Source organism: Equus przewalskii, chromosome 3, assembly GCF_037783145.1.
Source record: "Equus przewalskii isolate Varuska chromosome 3, EquPr2, whole genome shotgun sequence".
Classification (NCBI taxonomy): Eukaryota; Metazoa; Chordata; class Mammalia; order Perissodactyla; family Equidae; genus Equus; species Equus przewalskii.
The window spans coordinates 60,958,418-60,973,715 of record NC_091833.1 but is presented as its reverse complement, the minus strand read 5'-3'; the positions used below and the strand labels follow the sequence as shown (position 1 = coordinate 60,973,715).

The 15,298-nt window shown below is 42.8% G+C and overlaps 1 protein-coding gene across 2 annotated transcripts in view; it reads right to left on the bottom strand.

Annotated features, from left to right (window-relative positions):
* Window positions 1–7,067, bottom strand: part of BTC (betacellulin) — a 44,210-nt gene extending 37,143 nt beyond the window's left edge. Inside the window, exon 1 of one of the 2 annotated variants that reach the window (XM_008521955.2) lies at window positions 6,567–7,067. In XM_008521955.2, coding sequence (XP_008520177.1) covers window positions 6,567–6,630 — 64 coding nt within the window. In that variant the 5' untranslated portion in view covers window positions 6,631–7,067. Of the gene's footprint in view, window positions 1–5,820; window positions 6,144–6,566 lie in introns of those variants that run through there. The other variant, XM_070612777.1, reaches the window with a different exon arrangement.
* Between the last annotated feature and the right edge of the window lie 8,231 nt (window positions 7,068–15,298).

Here is a 15,298-nt window from a genome sequence, read left to right as displayed (position 1 = left end):
AGGTCCCAGTGCTGATTTTTCCTCTTAAATGCAATGACGTGTCATTGCACTGCACCTTAGTGTCCTGTCTCCCCCATATAACTCATTGAACAACAAATATTTACCTGCTCTGATCCAGACACTGTCACCTCACCCTCATAGTTCATGCTCATAAAGCCAGAACCTCAGACAAGTGACTTAACGCCTTTGTGTTCCATCTTGTCCTCCATAAATGACAATAATAATGATGTCTAGCTTATGTGTTAAGTAGATAGTGTTATGTGGATGAAGTGAGTTATTATGCTCTTAGCACAGTGCCTGGCATGCATGCTACATAAGCACCCTCCTATTATTTTTGGTGTGAAAATTTAATGAGATAATGGTATGAAAATGCCTTTTCAATTGTAAAGTTCCCCAAAATGTAAAGAATTATTACTCTAGAATTCCATACCTAAGGTCAAGCAGACATCTGAGTACACAGTAACCTAGGAGGTTGGACCGGTTGAGAATCAGAAACTTAGAATGTCATTTCAATGGGAAGGTGGTCATGAATAAGACAAGTGTGGATCTCATAAAAGTGCCTCCTTCAGCTCGGATGACAGTTTTCCGGCCTTGCTACTGGGCTTTCTGCACCAGGAGGCAGGGGAAGCTGACCTCTCCCATGTTGGAAAGGCCTGGACCACATGGCTCATCCCAAAGCATGAAGGACAGAGGTCTGTGTATCATGTGCTTAAATCTAACCATCAAGAAATCCACACAATGCACGGCTATGATGTATTTATATACAATGTTAGATTAGTTAGGAATTCCTCAAGTTAACCAGCCAAGCTAACCAGCCAGACTACAGTCAGCCTCCACAGCAAATCTATCTCACCGTGTGAGGGTTCACCAAAGGTTTTTATTCTATTTAATACTAAACAGAAACCCATAAATATAACAACTTTGTTACTTCCAGCTAATGAAACACACGTATGTTAGAAAAAGTTCTATCAAACAAGAAAGCAAATCAACTCACACCTCACAGACTTCAAAGGGCATCCTTTCATGAACCATTGGAGCATGTTCTGAGTCCAATGCCCTTCCCTCCCCTGTTTACACACTCATTTTAACTGTTTAAAGGCTATATTTTGACTAATTAGGTCTGCCCTTGAACAAAGTATGTGAGAGACATGCAGCAGTTCTGAATCCCCAAAGCAGGACACAGAAACAGAAGAAGACTTGCTACTTGCAAAACAAAGGTCCTTTTGTGAACCTCTAGCACTGCTGACAGCAAGCCCCATGTTAAAAAAGATGAAGAGATATGTCCTGCTACAACTTCTCCGAATTGTGACTGTGTTTTGCCAACAAAAAATAGAAGTGTTTTCTTTACTGAATCTGCTGTCTTTTTAATGACTGGGCATTGTCACCAACAGCCACTTGCATTCATTCACTCAATTAACTAATATGTTTGAGCTCCCACTATGTGCTAGGCACTCTTTATGCGTCCCCTCAAAAGTCAGGGAGACTAAATGAACGAATACTTCCATGATTTTGCAAAGAGGAAAATGTTACATGAGTAACTCATCCTGTTACACAACTAGCTAGGGTACTTTGAAAGAAGGCTGAACATAAACATCGTTAGACTTTTTGTCACTGCTTTGGAATCAATGCCTCAGGTCTACAGGTGAAGTAAATAACATACTACATATCCTCCCAAAAATGTAAGGAATGAATAAAAGTACTTCACGGCCATTTGACTTGGCCTTGCTGATGATCAAAGGAGGTTATTGCCTAATCGATGTGAATTGAGATTGACTCCCCCGTCTCTCTCCAATCATCTAAAGAAGTTTCTCTAAATTCCAGCAATTAGAAATTCTTCTGAGCTACCAAGATTCCTTTGTTAAGATACAGATATGCCTGGGAAAGCCAGCAGTCATTAGCAGTACAAAGCATATCCCTTTTAATCAAATTACTTTCCTCTTTAATTTTACTTTGGAGCAGTTCTGACCAGCTTATCTACGGATTCTTTGTGGATCCAGGGGTTTGTCATAGCAGTTTGGGAAGTGTATCAGGATCACAGCTTAAGCCTGAACGGCATGCAGCCTGGATTCTGGCTTGTCTGGAAACTCCTAGGAAGAACTAATCCAAATGGAGAAGCTGACAAGCATGGTTCATGGATCAGAGGGGTGACTCAGGGTCCAGCTTGGTGCCTGTCCCTCTGACTGTGCCCTGACCCAACCTCCTAGTGACATTCACATCACATAAAAGGGTGAGAAAAAACAAGATGAGGTTTCCCCCTTGGGCTCTCTGTAGACTTTAGGAGCACAGGCATACTGGGGTGAGCAGTCTCAGCAGGGACGGGCCACTGCCGGAAGCTTGGGTCCCCGGAACAGACTTAAGTACTCTGAGCCTCTGCACCTCCATCTTTAGCACAGACCTTGACAGGCCAAGCTTCAGCAGGGGCACCTTCACAGGCACAGCAAGGTATGCCTGCACTACTAGGGGCTTCCAGAATGATTTGGGAATTTCCACACAACAACTGAGAATGGAGCAATAGCAAAAACTGATTTGTAACAGTTGTTAATGGGCAAGCGCTGCCTGCAAAACGTGGAATTTTTGAAGAGGAAAAAAAAAAAAAACCTCCAAATGCTCTTCTAAGCCAAAAGTACAACTCAAGAGGCAAATCCTCAAATCTTTCCACATTTGGGGCTTCAGTTACTTCCTATGTACAATGGGAATTTTACTTACTGCCACCTACCTGCTTTGTAACTTGAAAGCTAGATATGACATCATGAATACATTCACATTCTCAAGCAGGACTTAAAATCAGTTTACCAGTATTAATGTTTTAGATTATAAGAAGGAGGGGAACACATTTTTTTACCTTAAAACTCACTCGTTTTTTAAAAAAGAAATGTTTTTTCCTTTTTCAACCAGTTATGATTTTAGCTTTAGTTTTATATAGCAACTCAAAGAGAGAGAGAAATTTAAAAACAAAATTAAAGGGAACAATCCAATTTCTTTTAGATAAAAAAAAAGACACTTTCAACAAAGTTATTGTCCCTTTATCATATTTATCAAAGAAACAAGCATCCACGATTCTCTCTGTTATGATAAAGTTTGCATGAACAAAAATCCCATTACAAAGTAATTGGAAATCAAATACTAATGTAAAGAGATTTTCTCTTAAATCTCCCAGTAGAAATGTTGGTTAAAGATCAGTAGAATGTCAGGTTGGTAAGCACCTTAGTTTCATCTAAAGCAACCCCTTCATTTTACAAATGAGAAAAACAATGCCCAGAAAGTTGTAACTTACAGACATCGAGTCACAGAATAGCAGAGCTGGAACCAGTCTCGTGGCTGCTCAGTGCCAGTTCTCAAGGCACTTTCCACTGTGACACACACACACAAACACACATGCTAGTGCATCACAGCTCATTGCAACACATTCTTTTCAAAAAGTAAATAAAATAACATGATAAATTAGGAATGTGACTTAAAAGTAAAGTGCGTATGAGAAAAACAGGACGACTTTATGAAAACATTGATGCCAGCAAATTACATCCTTTGGCATTTTGCAAGGAGTGGAGCTTTAAGGGCATCTAGAGACTGAGTTCAGTTCCCCAGGCCAAACATCCCACAGGGCAGTTGTACATTTCAGTTACCCTGGGTGTGCAATAGCCTTGGATTAGAGTTTTGTTTTTTTCATTTCTGCCTTTTGACAAGTTTTGAGAAAAAAAATAAAGCACTGTGTGATAGTAAAGAGGGAAGACTGTCCATTGACCTGGAATAATCATTTCCACCATAACATCTCTGCTGGCACTTCACCCTCATCTAGGCCGGAATTAGCTCTGCCTGGATCACACCTATGAGACAGTCAGGTCCTCTGGCCCACAGCCCCCCTCACCTCCTCCCAAATAGCACCCCACTGCCAGATTTACCTCCTTAAATCATCGTTTGCATTATATCCATCTCCATATTCAAGACCTATGATGGGCTGTAACTGTTCATTGATTCACGTCCAAATATTTTAATCTGGCTTTTTTGGCTCTTCATAATGTATCTGCCTGTCATAGATTCTACTTTTGGGCAGGCTGACTGCTTGTCTCTCTAGTAAAGCAATCTTATTCCCATCACCAACCCTTTACTAAATGTTTTTTCCCTTGTCTATCATCAGCTTCTCTTCCCCACTACTTCGAATCCTCCCCCAGCTTCAAGGCACCCACTCATGCCCTCAGGCGGCTTTGTCCACTACTCCCTCCCTCACTGTGGAGCTCTCCCTTGTCTGGTTTCATGAATTTTTCTTTTATTGTTTTATGTCTTGCATTTCCAAATTCAACATAACATCTTTTAAGGGCAGGAATCACATCTTAGGCATTTCTTGAGCCTTCTTCCCACCACCTTTCCCATATACTCCACCATCCTGTGGCCTGTAGTAGAATTTCAATAAATACTGTGATGCTTGGACCGTCCAGAGAAGGTGGAGGAAAAGAATCCCACCATCATCCACTACAGTAGCCCCCCTTATCTGCAGGGTGCTCCAAAACCCCCAGTGGATGCCTGAAACCTCACACAGTACTGAACCCTAGTACTGAACCCTACATATACTAAGCTTTTTCCTATTTATACATACCTATGATAAAGTTTAATTTATAAATTAGGCACACTAAGAGATTAACAATAATAAAATAAACTAGAATTGTCACAATATATTGTAGTAAAGTTACTGTAGATCTTAGCAACCTCACTACACGATTTTATTTATTATGTTGAGAACTTTCACCTTTTCAGTTAAAGGAAGCACTTTACGGCTTGTCTTTGGTATATCTGAATTGCCAGCATCACTACTCTTGGGCTTTGGAGCCATTACTAAGTAAAACAAGGGTTACTTGAACACAAGTGCTGCCATACCACGATGGTCGATCTGATAACCAAGATGGCTACTAAGTGACTAACCGGGGGGTAGCATGTACAGTGGATATGATGGACAAAGGGATGATTCATGTCCCCAGTGGGACAGAGCGAGACAGCACAAGATGTCATCATGCTACTCAGAACACGGTGCAATTTAAAACTTATGAATTGTTTATTTCTGGAATTTCCCAGTTAAAATGGCAGTTGACTGTAGAAAGTGAACTTGCAGATAAGGGGGGACTACTGGCAAAAGCATCAGTTCTGTTTGGGGGCCTAACTCTCAGACCCATTGCTCTTCGCCAGGCTCCACATCACTCCACCACTAAACTGTCCCTGACTTCTCCTTCTGCATGATTGGTTAAGTCAGTCCCTTCTTTCTACCCATGCTCTTCAGTCTAATCCACTGCCAACCAAGGTCACAACACCTTTTTAGCCACCTGTCTTACTCCAAGAGCACAGCCAAATGAGAGTTTCCATTTAGATTCCAGCTCTTTTCTGCTCCGTAAGAGAAATCCTAGCCCTTCCCAGACTTGAAGCTGTAGACACTTCAGCTGTGGAGACTCTCCTCCTCCCACATTAATGTCCCAAGCCCCGGTGTCCCCACCCACCACCCCAGCTGAGACGACAAAATCTTGTTGGTCTCACTTCCCTTCACCCCTTCACAATGACCATGATGCAGACGGAACGCCTTGAAGTAGACGGATTTTCCCACCTAGCTGTCTTCCTGCTCCCTTCCTGCCCTGGAGGGCAGGGGCAGCCTTGCTTCCAGCTGCATTAACTGTCCCCAGCACCTGAAGTTCCAGCACTCTCTCCGACCGAACTGACCCCCCAGGTGGTGAGGACAGCCTCTAATGGATTCCAGGCATCCTGCGCTCCTTCCTCTGGCCACTTTCCCTCACACCAGGTGACTCCGCCCAGTGGTCCCTAACCTAACAACCCAGATTTTACCTTCGAAGAGAAGAAAAGTTCCCACTGCTCTGCAATTTCTCCTTAAACCAGGAAATGATATATTCCAAGTAAAGCATCTATGTATTTCATCCATAGTGCCCTAAGGAAAATACGTCGTTTTCCTTTCCTTTCCTATCAGCCACAGGAGATTCAGGTCTCAGAAGTTGTCTTTTTTTCTCCTCCAGCTCCTCCCACCTGCCTCAGCAAGAAATCGGTGTAATAATGCACTCCCAGGCCACAGCCCCCTCCCGTCTCTCCGGGGGTCGGCCCCCTCTTGGCTCTGGCTGAGACGCGGGGCACGCACTCCCGGCACTCCACCTCTCTGGGCGCTCGCGGCCTGCGTCTTACGCCGGGGAGCTGCCGTTCCTCCTCCTCCCCCGGGACAGCCTTCCCGTCCAGCCTCCCAGGCTCTTCCTCTGGTGGGTTTCCCTCCCACCGCTCCTCACCCGCCGGCTCTGCTCCCGCGTCGGCAGCCCCAGCAGCGGGGCCCGCGGGGCCCTTCCGCCCTCCAGCCGTCCCACGCGCCCGGGGACAGTCAGGTGCAGCCCCGACAGGTGCAGCCCCAGGTGCCCAATTGCCGGATCCTTAACCTGGCGCTCTCCCCGTCGTCCAAGTTCTCCGACCCGCCCTTGCCAGCCCCCGTGCGCCCTCGGGTCCAACTGCCAGCGCGGATCAAGGTTCGCCCTCCCTGCGACTCCACCCCAGACTTTCCTCCTGGGGCTCCCGTGCCCGGAGCGGCCACTTACCCAGGGCGAGGGCCAGGAGCAGCGGCAGGGAGCTGGCGCTGCTGCCCGGGGCGGCCCGGTCCATCAACCCCACGCTGCGGGGCCGGGCAGCCCCTCGACGAGTCTCCCACCTCCTCCTGCGCCCCCTTCCCCGGCCACGGGCGCCCGAGGGGGTGCCTGGAAACTAATCCCGGAGCCAGCAGGAAACGAAACTACTCAGGCTGGCACCCTGGCTCCAGGGCAGCCAAACACCCAGGGCCAGCGGGCGGCTGGTCCGAGAGTGTCGCTGGGCGGAGGGAGCCTCCTATTTATCCCTGCTCTTTCTGCACACACCCCACCAACGAGGCGCGGGACTTCGTCGTGGGAGCCTCCACGATGTTCCCACCCAAATTACCCCACACCCACACCCACACTCTGGGACCAATTCGGGCTGCCCTCGGGCCAGCTCACCCGCTCCCCCTGCTGGGTTGCACCTGACTGTTCCTTTCCCTCCCCCTTTGGGAGTAAGCAAGGCAGGTAGGAGCCGACAGCGTGCACGTGGAGGGGTGTCAGGTGTGCCTGGGGGCGGGACAGAGAAGCCTGCTCTGAACTCCTGGAACCCACTGAGAGAGAATCAGAGACCAAACGTGCTCTGGAATTCCAGCTCCCCTTATTTCAGCCAATTGTGGGTGTCTTGGAGGGACCAGAGCCAGCATTCACTGTGGTTCACCTCAGGCATTTGAAGATTCATAAGCCTTTCTTCTACACATATAATTTGTTGAATATCTGGGAGTTTTGGCTCACTAAGAGCTACTTGAGAAATTTCGTTTATATTTTACTGTATTTTCATTTATCTAATTCATTTACTCCGTTGGATCTATAAAAATGGGAATGCTTGTTGCCTGTGGCTTGCCAAGCGCTATCTCTCCGCCAACACACCTCCACTTTATGGAGAGGTGGCATCTGACGATCTGCATCCAGCATTTTCTGGAACACAAAGACATCCTCACAGCTGTCAAAGACGGAAAGCAGCCTCCCATGTTACTTTATGTGATCAATATATTTGCCTCCAAAATAGCTAAAGGGTTCACCTGTTTTCATGCTGATCTGTATTCCTCTTGCAAGATCAATATGTGTCATCATGCCCCCTTAGTACAGCAGTGTATTTCCATTGCAGCCATAAGTTCAATAAACATTCATTTACATAGGAAATGCAGTTCAGATGTCTGCCCCTTCCTCCTCATTGTTTAAATTAAAATAGTGTGCACTTTTCTTCTACTAGTGATATTTCCTTTCAAAACCAATTCACATTATTTTAGTGCCCCAGGCAACCAATATATCCAGAGGGATAAAAATCAGCTGTTAATTTTCAGAATCCCATTCTAGCCTCCACATGACATCTCATAAAGCATTGGTGGAGGGGCAGGCATGGGGTTAGAGAAACCCAAGACTGTGGGCTAGAAGGTTCCTGCCCCCAGATGAAAAGGGTGGGGGCACAGGATGCCAAGGGATTTGGCATCATCTCCCTCCCTTCATTTCCCTTTCTGATATTCCCTCCCTCAGGGATCTATGTTAAGGCATCTTTCACTCTGAGATGGCACCCTAGCCGGCCGCTGCCCTGCTATGCCCAACAGAATGTTACTATTTTATTTTCCTTTCCCATAGATGCTAATAAAAAATAAAGCACACCTAAGCAAAAAATACCAAATGTTTGTCAAGCATTGGAAAGTGCCAGGACGTGGTGTAAGAGTTCATCATTCATGTCGTTCAAATGGTAAATTAAATTTTCAGGCCACTAGAGTATGAAATAGTGTAATTTAATACACTAAAGAGGCCAGATAAGTTAATAACCTTCCCTAAGGGCTCTACTTACTGCCAGAAATAAAATAAGTTCTCCAGATAATATGCCTTCCAAATTTCGTGGCACCAGAGGTCTCATCTCTTTAAAGTCAAGGAGTTTCCCTTTCCTCTTTTCCTTCTTTCTTCCTCTCTCTCTTTCTCTCCTTCCTTTTTCCTTCACCTCTTCTTTCTCCTTTTTTCCTCCTTCCCATCCCCCTCTTCCTCCTCCTTCTTCTTTCTCTTTCCCTCTTCCTCTCTCTCAATTCATTCACTCCTGCGGGAAGGTACAGCTGGGATCCAACCACTGACTTTGGAAGAGTAGAATGTAAGAACTGACCTTCCTGGGGCCTCATTCATGTAACTGGGGTGTGTCTCAATGCTTTAGATTGCAAGCTGAGCTGTTACTAAGACAAGAATAAGTTAAAGCTACACCAGAGTCACAAGGTGGAACTTGTGTCCCCACTATCCTCAAGCTAGGGATTGCTCGAATGGTGTCTTTCCTGTGCCAGCTTTGGGCTGGTCTAACGAGCCCTCCCAAATCTGGCATGAGGCTTAAGTGGATTCCTTCGGAGGGCCTTTAAGCATCAATCTTTTCTCTTCCCACACAGAGCAGCCTCTAGCAGGAACATTCCTCCCGCTCCTCTGGACAGGACAAAATAAGCTTGTGGTTATTTGTGGGGCACAACACATAAACAGACACGCATGTGGCGGTAGAAAGGAAAATTTGGGAATGTAGTCGTTCTAGGTCAGCATGCAATTCTCCACATGATCACTTTAAGGCACTGAGTAGCATAGGAAGATTTCCCAATGGTCATTAACATTATTTAATTCAATAAGAGTGGATGAATGTAAAGAAATTTGAATGTGAAAGGCTTTTTGAAAACACAATGTTTTTGTAGTAATGATAAACTTTATGCATGGTAGATTATTAAAAATTATTAGTTCAATATGTGTAGAAAGCTTTCAAATATTCTGTTGAAACTATTGATTTAGTGTTTAAGGAAACCGGTGAGACATTACTGCTCAACAGCTGCAGTCAGGTGATTTTGTTTTACAATCTAGTTTTTCTAAAGGGAGGAGATTATGATCGCTTTTTTTCTTACCTTTTATTGTACCTTCCTTTCGGTCTCTCAGGGATGCATTCTTTTATATGTTAGCCTCAATCTGTTTAACTTCCTGTCTTTTTAAAATGGCAGCTTAATAGAAGTTTAATAAATCTCAGATAGAATCCTCTCTGTGATATTATGGCTACTGGTTTCAGCTCACCATTATGATCTTTTCCTTTGACCATATTCATAAATACTCCGAAATATACTTCTGGTTAAAAAAAAAATCTGGGCTTTTGTGCTGGCCCTAGTTGTAGACTAAGTAGGCAGGCACCTAAGTGACACGATTTTAATGCTGTTGTGTGGCAAGGCCCTAGACATGCCTCCCAATACACCTGCAACTGCAGCTTCTTGCCCTCCTACATGGTCCCAGACTCCCATCAGTGTAGACCCTCCTCTGGGTGGGACGACAAAGGTGGAGTATCAGGCACAATCTGTTCAAATTGGAGCTGTGTCACCGAATGGCTGGATCACAAATTACTCGTCTTTCTGAGCCTTAGTTTCCTCATCTATAAAATGTGATGGCAATAATTTGCACAGTTTTTATAATTCACAATGATATATATCTCTAGGCAAAAATCTGCCATATTCAGGAAACTACAGTTGCTGTATTAGTGTTAAAATCTATTTACAGGGTACATAGAGAGAACCAGTGGTAACTGGCTTCCTTCACGGACCCTCTGTTACTAATAGTTGGCCTGAAGGGAAGGAAACAGCACAGAGCAAAGGTCTGATGGGCAAGTAACACTGAGCCTAAAAGTCCGTGCATCTGGGCACTATTTGTGCCTCTTCCTACTCCTCTAGATCCTTCTGATTTTCTTCTCCCTCCTCTCATTCCTCTCCGTCCTTCAACTCTCTTTGCAGACCAAGACAGCATAACCCAGGATACAATCGTTTATTAAACAGTAAACAGAAAGTACTAAGTTTTGAAGGCCTAAATAAAAGCTATCTAGTTTCCCAAAGTCCAAAGAAATGAATTAATCTTTTAAGTCAAAGAAATTAATGTTTAATGGGCTCGCAATAAATGAAGCAGAATTTGAATCCCCGAGGCTTTACATGGTCATCCTCACTCTTTCCTCCAGCTTCTTGGGAAAGGAAAATGGTGAACGGAGAGAGTGAGAAGTAGGAAGCAGCAAAGTAGTGGAGGAGAGGGGGCTTGAGCTTGAAATACTTTGTTCAAAAGCTCTTTCACAGAAGCAGAATGGTATTTCAAAGGACTGGAGTGTAAGGAAGAGGCTATCTATCTTTGTACCATGATCATTTCTCACCCTTCATTTTAAGGTGAAAATATCAGTACCTTTGTTATTAATCTTAACATAATTTAGCAGCTCTCATGATTCCCCCAAAACATTGTTATGTCCCAACCTAACAATCCTTGGAATTTAAGGTTTTTTCAGAGATAACCATGCGTGTTCTTTTAACGATACCTTTCAATTGCCTTTGTATTTCTCATGGCATAATTTTTTCTGAAAGGTTTCTTTAACCCTGTAACATATACCTGCCATCTGTCTCTAGATATAGTACGTTAAAAGTGTTAAAACCAATGTAAAATATTCGAAGATGACTTAGCAGAAAATATGAAATGCCTGCAGAATATTCTGCTATTATTGTCTTCTGTCTTCCCAGTATATTGAAAGTTTTTATTGTCCCTGTTAATGACAATGTCTTTAATAACTTTGTCTTCAGCATTAGCATCTAATAATAATCCACATAAATATTTTTGAGATTCAAAGAATTGTAACCTACAAAATGCAAAGAACTCCAAATCATAAAAAAATGAAGCCAATATCTCTCTTTAAATTTGTTATGCTTTAGACTTTGTGTGCAGAGAAAATGGCAGAATGGATTTTGGTGGACAGATAGTCTGCCACACCTAGCAAATGAAATGAAAAAGAATACACCTGTGAATACATATTTGCAGGATAGTAATGTTGATTTATTGTATTTTTTTTTTTTTGAGGAAGAGTAGCCCTGAGCTAACTGCTGCCAATCCTCCTCTTTTTTTTTTTTTTCGCTGCAGAAGACTGGCCCTGAGGTAGCATCCGTGCCCATCTTCCTCTACTGTATATGTGGGATGCCTACCACAGCATGGCTTGCCAAGTGGTGTCATGTCTGCACCCAGGATCCAAACCCATGAACCCCGGGCCGCCAAAGCAGAACATGTGCACTTAACTGCTATGCCACTGGGCTGGCCCCTGGTTTATTGTGTTTTAAAATATCATCTACTACCAAAGAAAATGATACTCTTGCTAATCTTGGTTCTATGCTGATATGTTAATCAGATAACGTGTATGAAAATGCACTGACAACTATAAAATTATACACAGTCTGAAGTATTATGATTATTTCTCATTTTAGCTTCATACATTGAAATAATATATATTTTGTGAATGTGACTATTTACCATTAACAATCATAGCAAATTTAGAATGTATCTATTCCAAGATGTATGCTTTGTTGATCCTTCAACATCTTTGACACCAGGATGTACCTCTCAATGCTGTCAGGTGGCAGTTATCCTGAAGCTGTCGTTGCTTGTGCATAGTCTCAAAGGCTTGGAAAAAAATCCTGTAGACCAAAGTGGAACACCCTTTTAAGCAAGGCTATGTCACCAACACTTTTAAAGGCATAAAGGAAAATATTGTATGGAAAAACAAAAATATCAATGATTCAAAGTGAAAAGTGGTTGGGAAAAGTAGGACTTGGAATTGAAAAAGTTTTAGAAATACGTTAACTGAATTATTTTGCTTATTATTTGTTCCCTTTTTTGCATATATAATAGTGGCATATACATACAATAAGAATCTTATGTTTAAATACGTCTGAAATATTTCTTTCAACTATAGTAAAATTAAATTTCTCAATGATAAGAAAGCATTGGTCATAGTTTAACTTTTTTTAATTAAAAAAAATTCTTCCTTGTCATAAAATATTAGTGCATCTTATCAATGCCATTTTATATGACATAAAATATGGCATTTTGGACTCAAAATTATAAACTCCTCAATAGCCTCTACCCTGGGGTCAGCAGTGCTTCAACAGAGCTGGCTAGTAACCCAGCTGTGTGATTTCAGGGCCCCAACATTAACACTCTAATGCTCTTCTATGATTTGCTAAAATTCTCATTGACTAAAATTCTTTTCTCCCTTGAATAAAGCTCCTAGAGATGCTTATAAAAAATTCAAACTTGTTATCTGGGAGAGCTAACACATTAAGACATTAATACCTTTAATATCTTAGTGTAGATTAACTAATTTAGTATAAAAGGTAGGCAGTCACTTGGCAAGATGTGACAAGTAATCTCTGATTGCTGCATAAAGTACCTTTAAAGACTGCTGGCTGAGATGTTAGGCTCAAAGCTAGGTCAGCTTCCTATCGCAAAAGAATAAAAGAAGGGAGAAGGATCTTGACAAAAGGGCAAGGGAGGGAGAGCCAATCTTTTTTACCCTCCATTTTGTTTACGGTTCACTTTGGCCTGCAGGATGAGCTTTCTTCCAGTCCCCCACTCTAGCAGAAAGATCTGTAGAATTTCACTGGAAATGCAATCTTAGGTGACTCAACACTGGACTAAGGATCTGGGGTAGAGTTGAAGCTGGGCAGAATAAGCCTTTCTCCTCTGCCTCACAGTCACACAGGTAAAATCTGATTAAAATTAACATTGTAATAGTGTCTGCTTCTAATTTTATAAAGCCCCTTCTACGGAAGTAATATACAAGAATGTATTTCCATATTTTCTCACTTAATTTTCATCATAACCTCATGAAGTGTTATTTCCTCCCCATCTTAAAGGTGAAAAAACTAAGGTTAACATAAGCTAAATCATTTGCTTAAGACACATAGATAGTATGTGGTATAACTAGGTCTCATGATCAGAGGCTATGATTTAGAACTCTAGACTTTTCTAACGTAAGATCGGGCTTCTCTTTTGGGTTGTCAAGCTCTGGAGATAAAACAAAATTGTAAGGGATGTGATACAGGTAACTACATACTTACATTCTGGGGGGTGGTGCCATATAGCCTGACAATGGAATCTTCCGGGCCCTTGATACACTTTCCTTCCTCACCTGAGCTTGAATGTGGGGGATCCACATCGGTGGCATGACATCTAGCACTGCAACTACGATGGAAAAGTATTTAACCTCCTTAGAAATCTTAGCCCAACTTTACAGGCTGTAGCAAACAGGCGAGGGCTGTGCAAAGCTGGATGAATCTGGATTTGAGATGTTCTAAATCCAGGTAACTAAAATGTAGAGGACTTTTCAAGAATAATCACAATAACTCATTCTTCCTCCACTAAAAATCAAAATTTCTGAAAAACCTGTAAGGAAAATCTAGAATGTTTATTATACCTCCCAGCTTCTAGATTAGTTCTCAAGAAGAAATGTACCTTAAAAATTTACACGTAGAAAGAAAAGAAAGAACATTAAGTGTCGACAAACTCCCGGTCAACTGAACTGTTACAGTAATTAGTTCATCATTTGATTACTTTATTAGTAAATCTTCCTGGAGAACTTACAATGAGCCGAGCATAGTGACACTAGATGATGATATACCTACCTCCTTACTACCTTTCCTCTAGGTGACATCCAGATCTTGTCCTTTGAATTTTATCATACAGATTTGAAGAGGAGGCAAGGAGGCCAGGCCCAGGATCAAGACAGCCGTTTTCCCTAGATATAGGGCAAAACGGGCCCAGCCTGCCAACCTCCTTTACCCCGTACCATATCCTGGTCCTGCAATGCCTCAAAGCCTTCTCCAAACAAGTGTACCATACCTTGAAGAAAACTACCCCATTGACCCTTTGATCTTCCATCTAAAAGCTTCACCTCTGAGCATAGCAGCCCAGCTGTGAATCTCCGAGGACTCCATTATGTCCTTGACTCATGGCAACATTCCTCTTCTGGGATGAAGCACGGAGGGATGTATACAGCACCCCCTAGAGATTAATGTGAGTGACCAACTCTTCATCCATGAGAACTATAATAAATTCCTTGAGAAAAATAATCGGGAAGAGTTTTTGGACAACACTGTCTTATATCTGCTAATGTCATTATAAGTAAGAAAATTACGTTAAAAAGTTAAAGTAAAGAGGACAGCATACCACAGTCTTGAAATTTAAATCTTAAGGAAGGTTACAACCTAGGTTCAAATCTTAGCACTGTGCCTTATCAGCTACGTGACTTTGGGCTAGGAACCTAACTTTTCCAAACCCAAATTTTCACATCTCTAAATTGAAAATTATAGCAGAACCTACTCATAGAGTTCTTAAGTTTAAATGGGAGATATCATATACGGCATGCAGCATGGTGGCTAGCATACAGGAAGTACTCAACATTAACTACTATGATGATGCTCAAGAGAGCTTCAAAGTTATCCCAAGATTTGGTGCAAGTGTAACAATCATTGGAATAGATATTAGAACAAAGCAGATTTGGTAGAAGAGGTAAAGATTTACTTCTGCGGGAATCTCAGGTCCTGAGAGCAGACCTTATGAAGCATGATGGACAGTATTAGAGGTAAGAAGAAGGGGAGCTAGAGCCGTAGAAGTAACATTGCTGTGGGACTGTCTTGCACCCCACCTGCTGGAGGTCTCATTTAGGAACAACAGTGTATCTAGGCGCTGGCCCAGTGACCAAGTGGTTAAATTTGCATGCTCTGCTTCTGCAGCCCAGGGCTTCGCCGGTTCGGATCCTGGGCACCGACATGGTCATGTTGAGGCCGCGTCCCACATGCCACAACCAGAGGCACGTACAACTAGAATATACAACTATGTACTGGGGGGCTTTGGGGAGAAGAAAAAGAAAAAGAAAAGAAGAATATTGGCAGCTG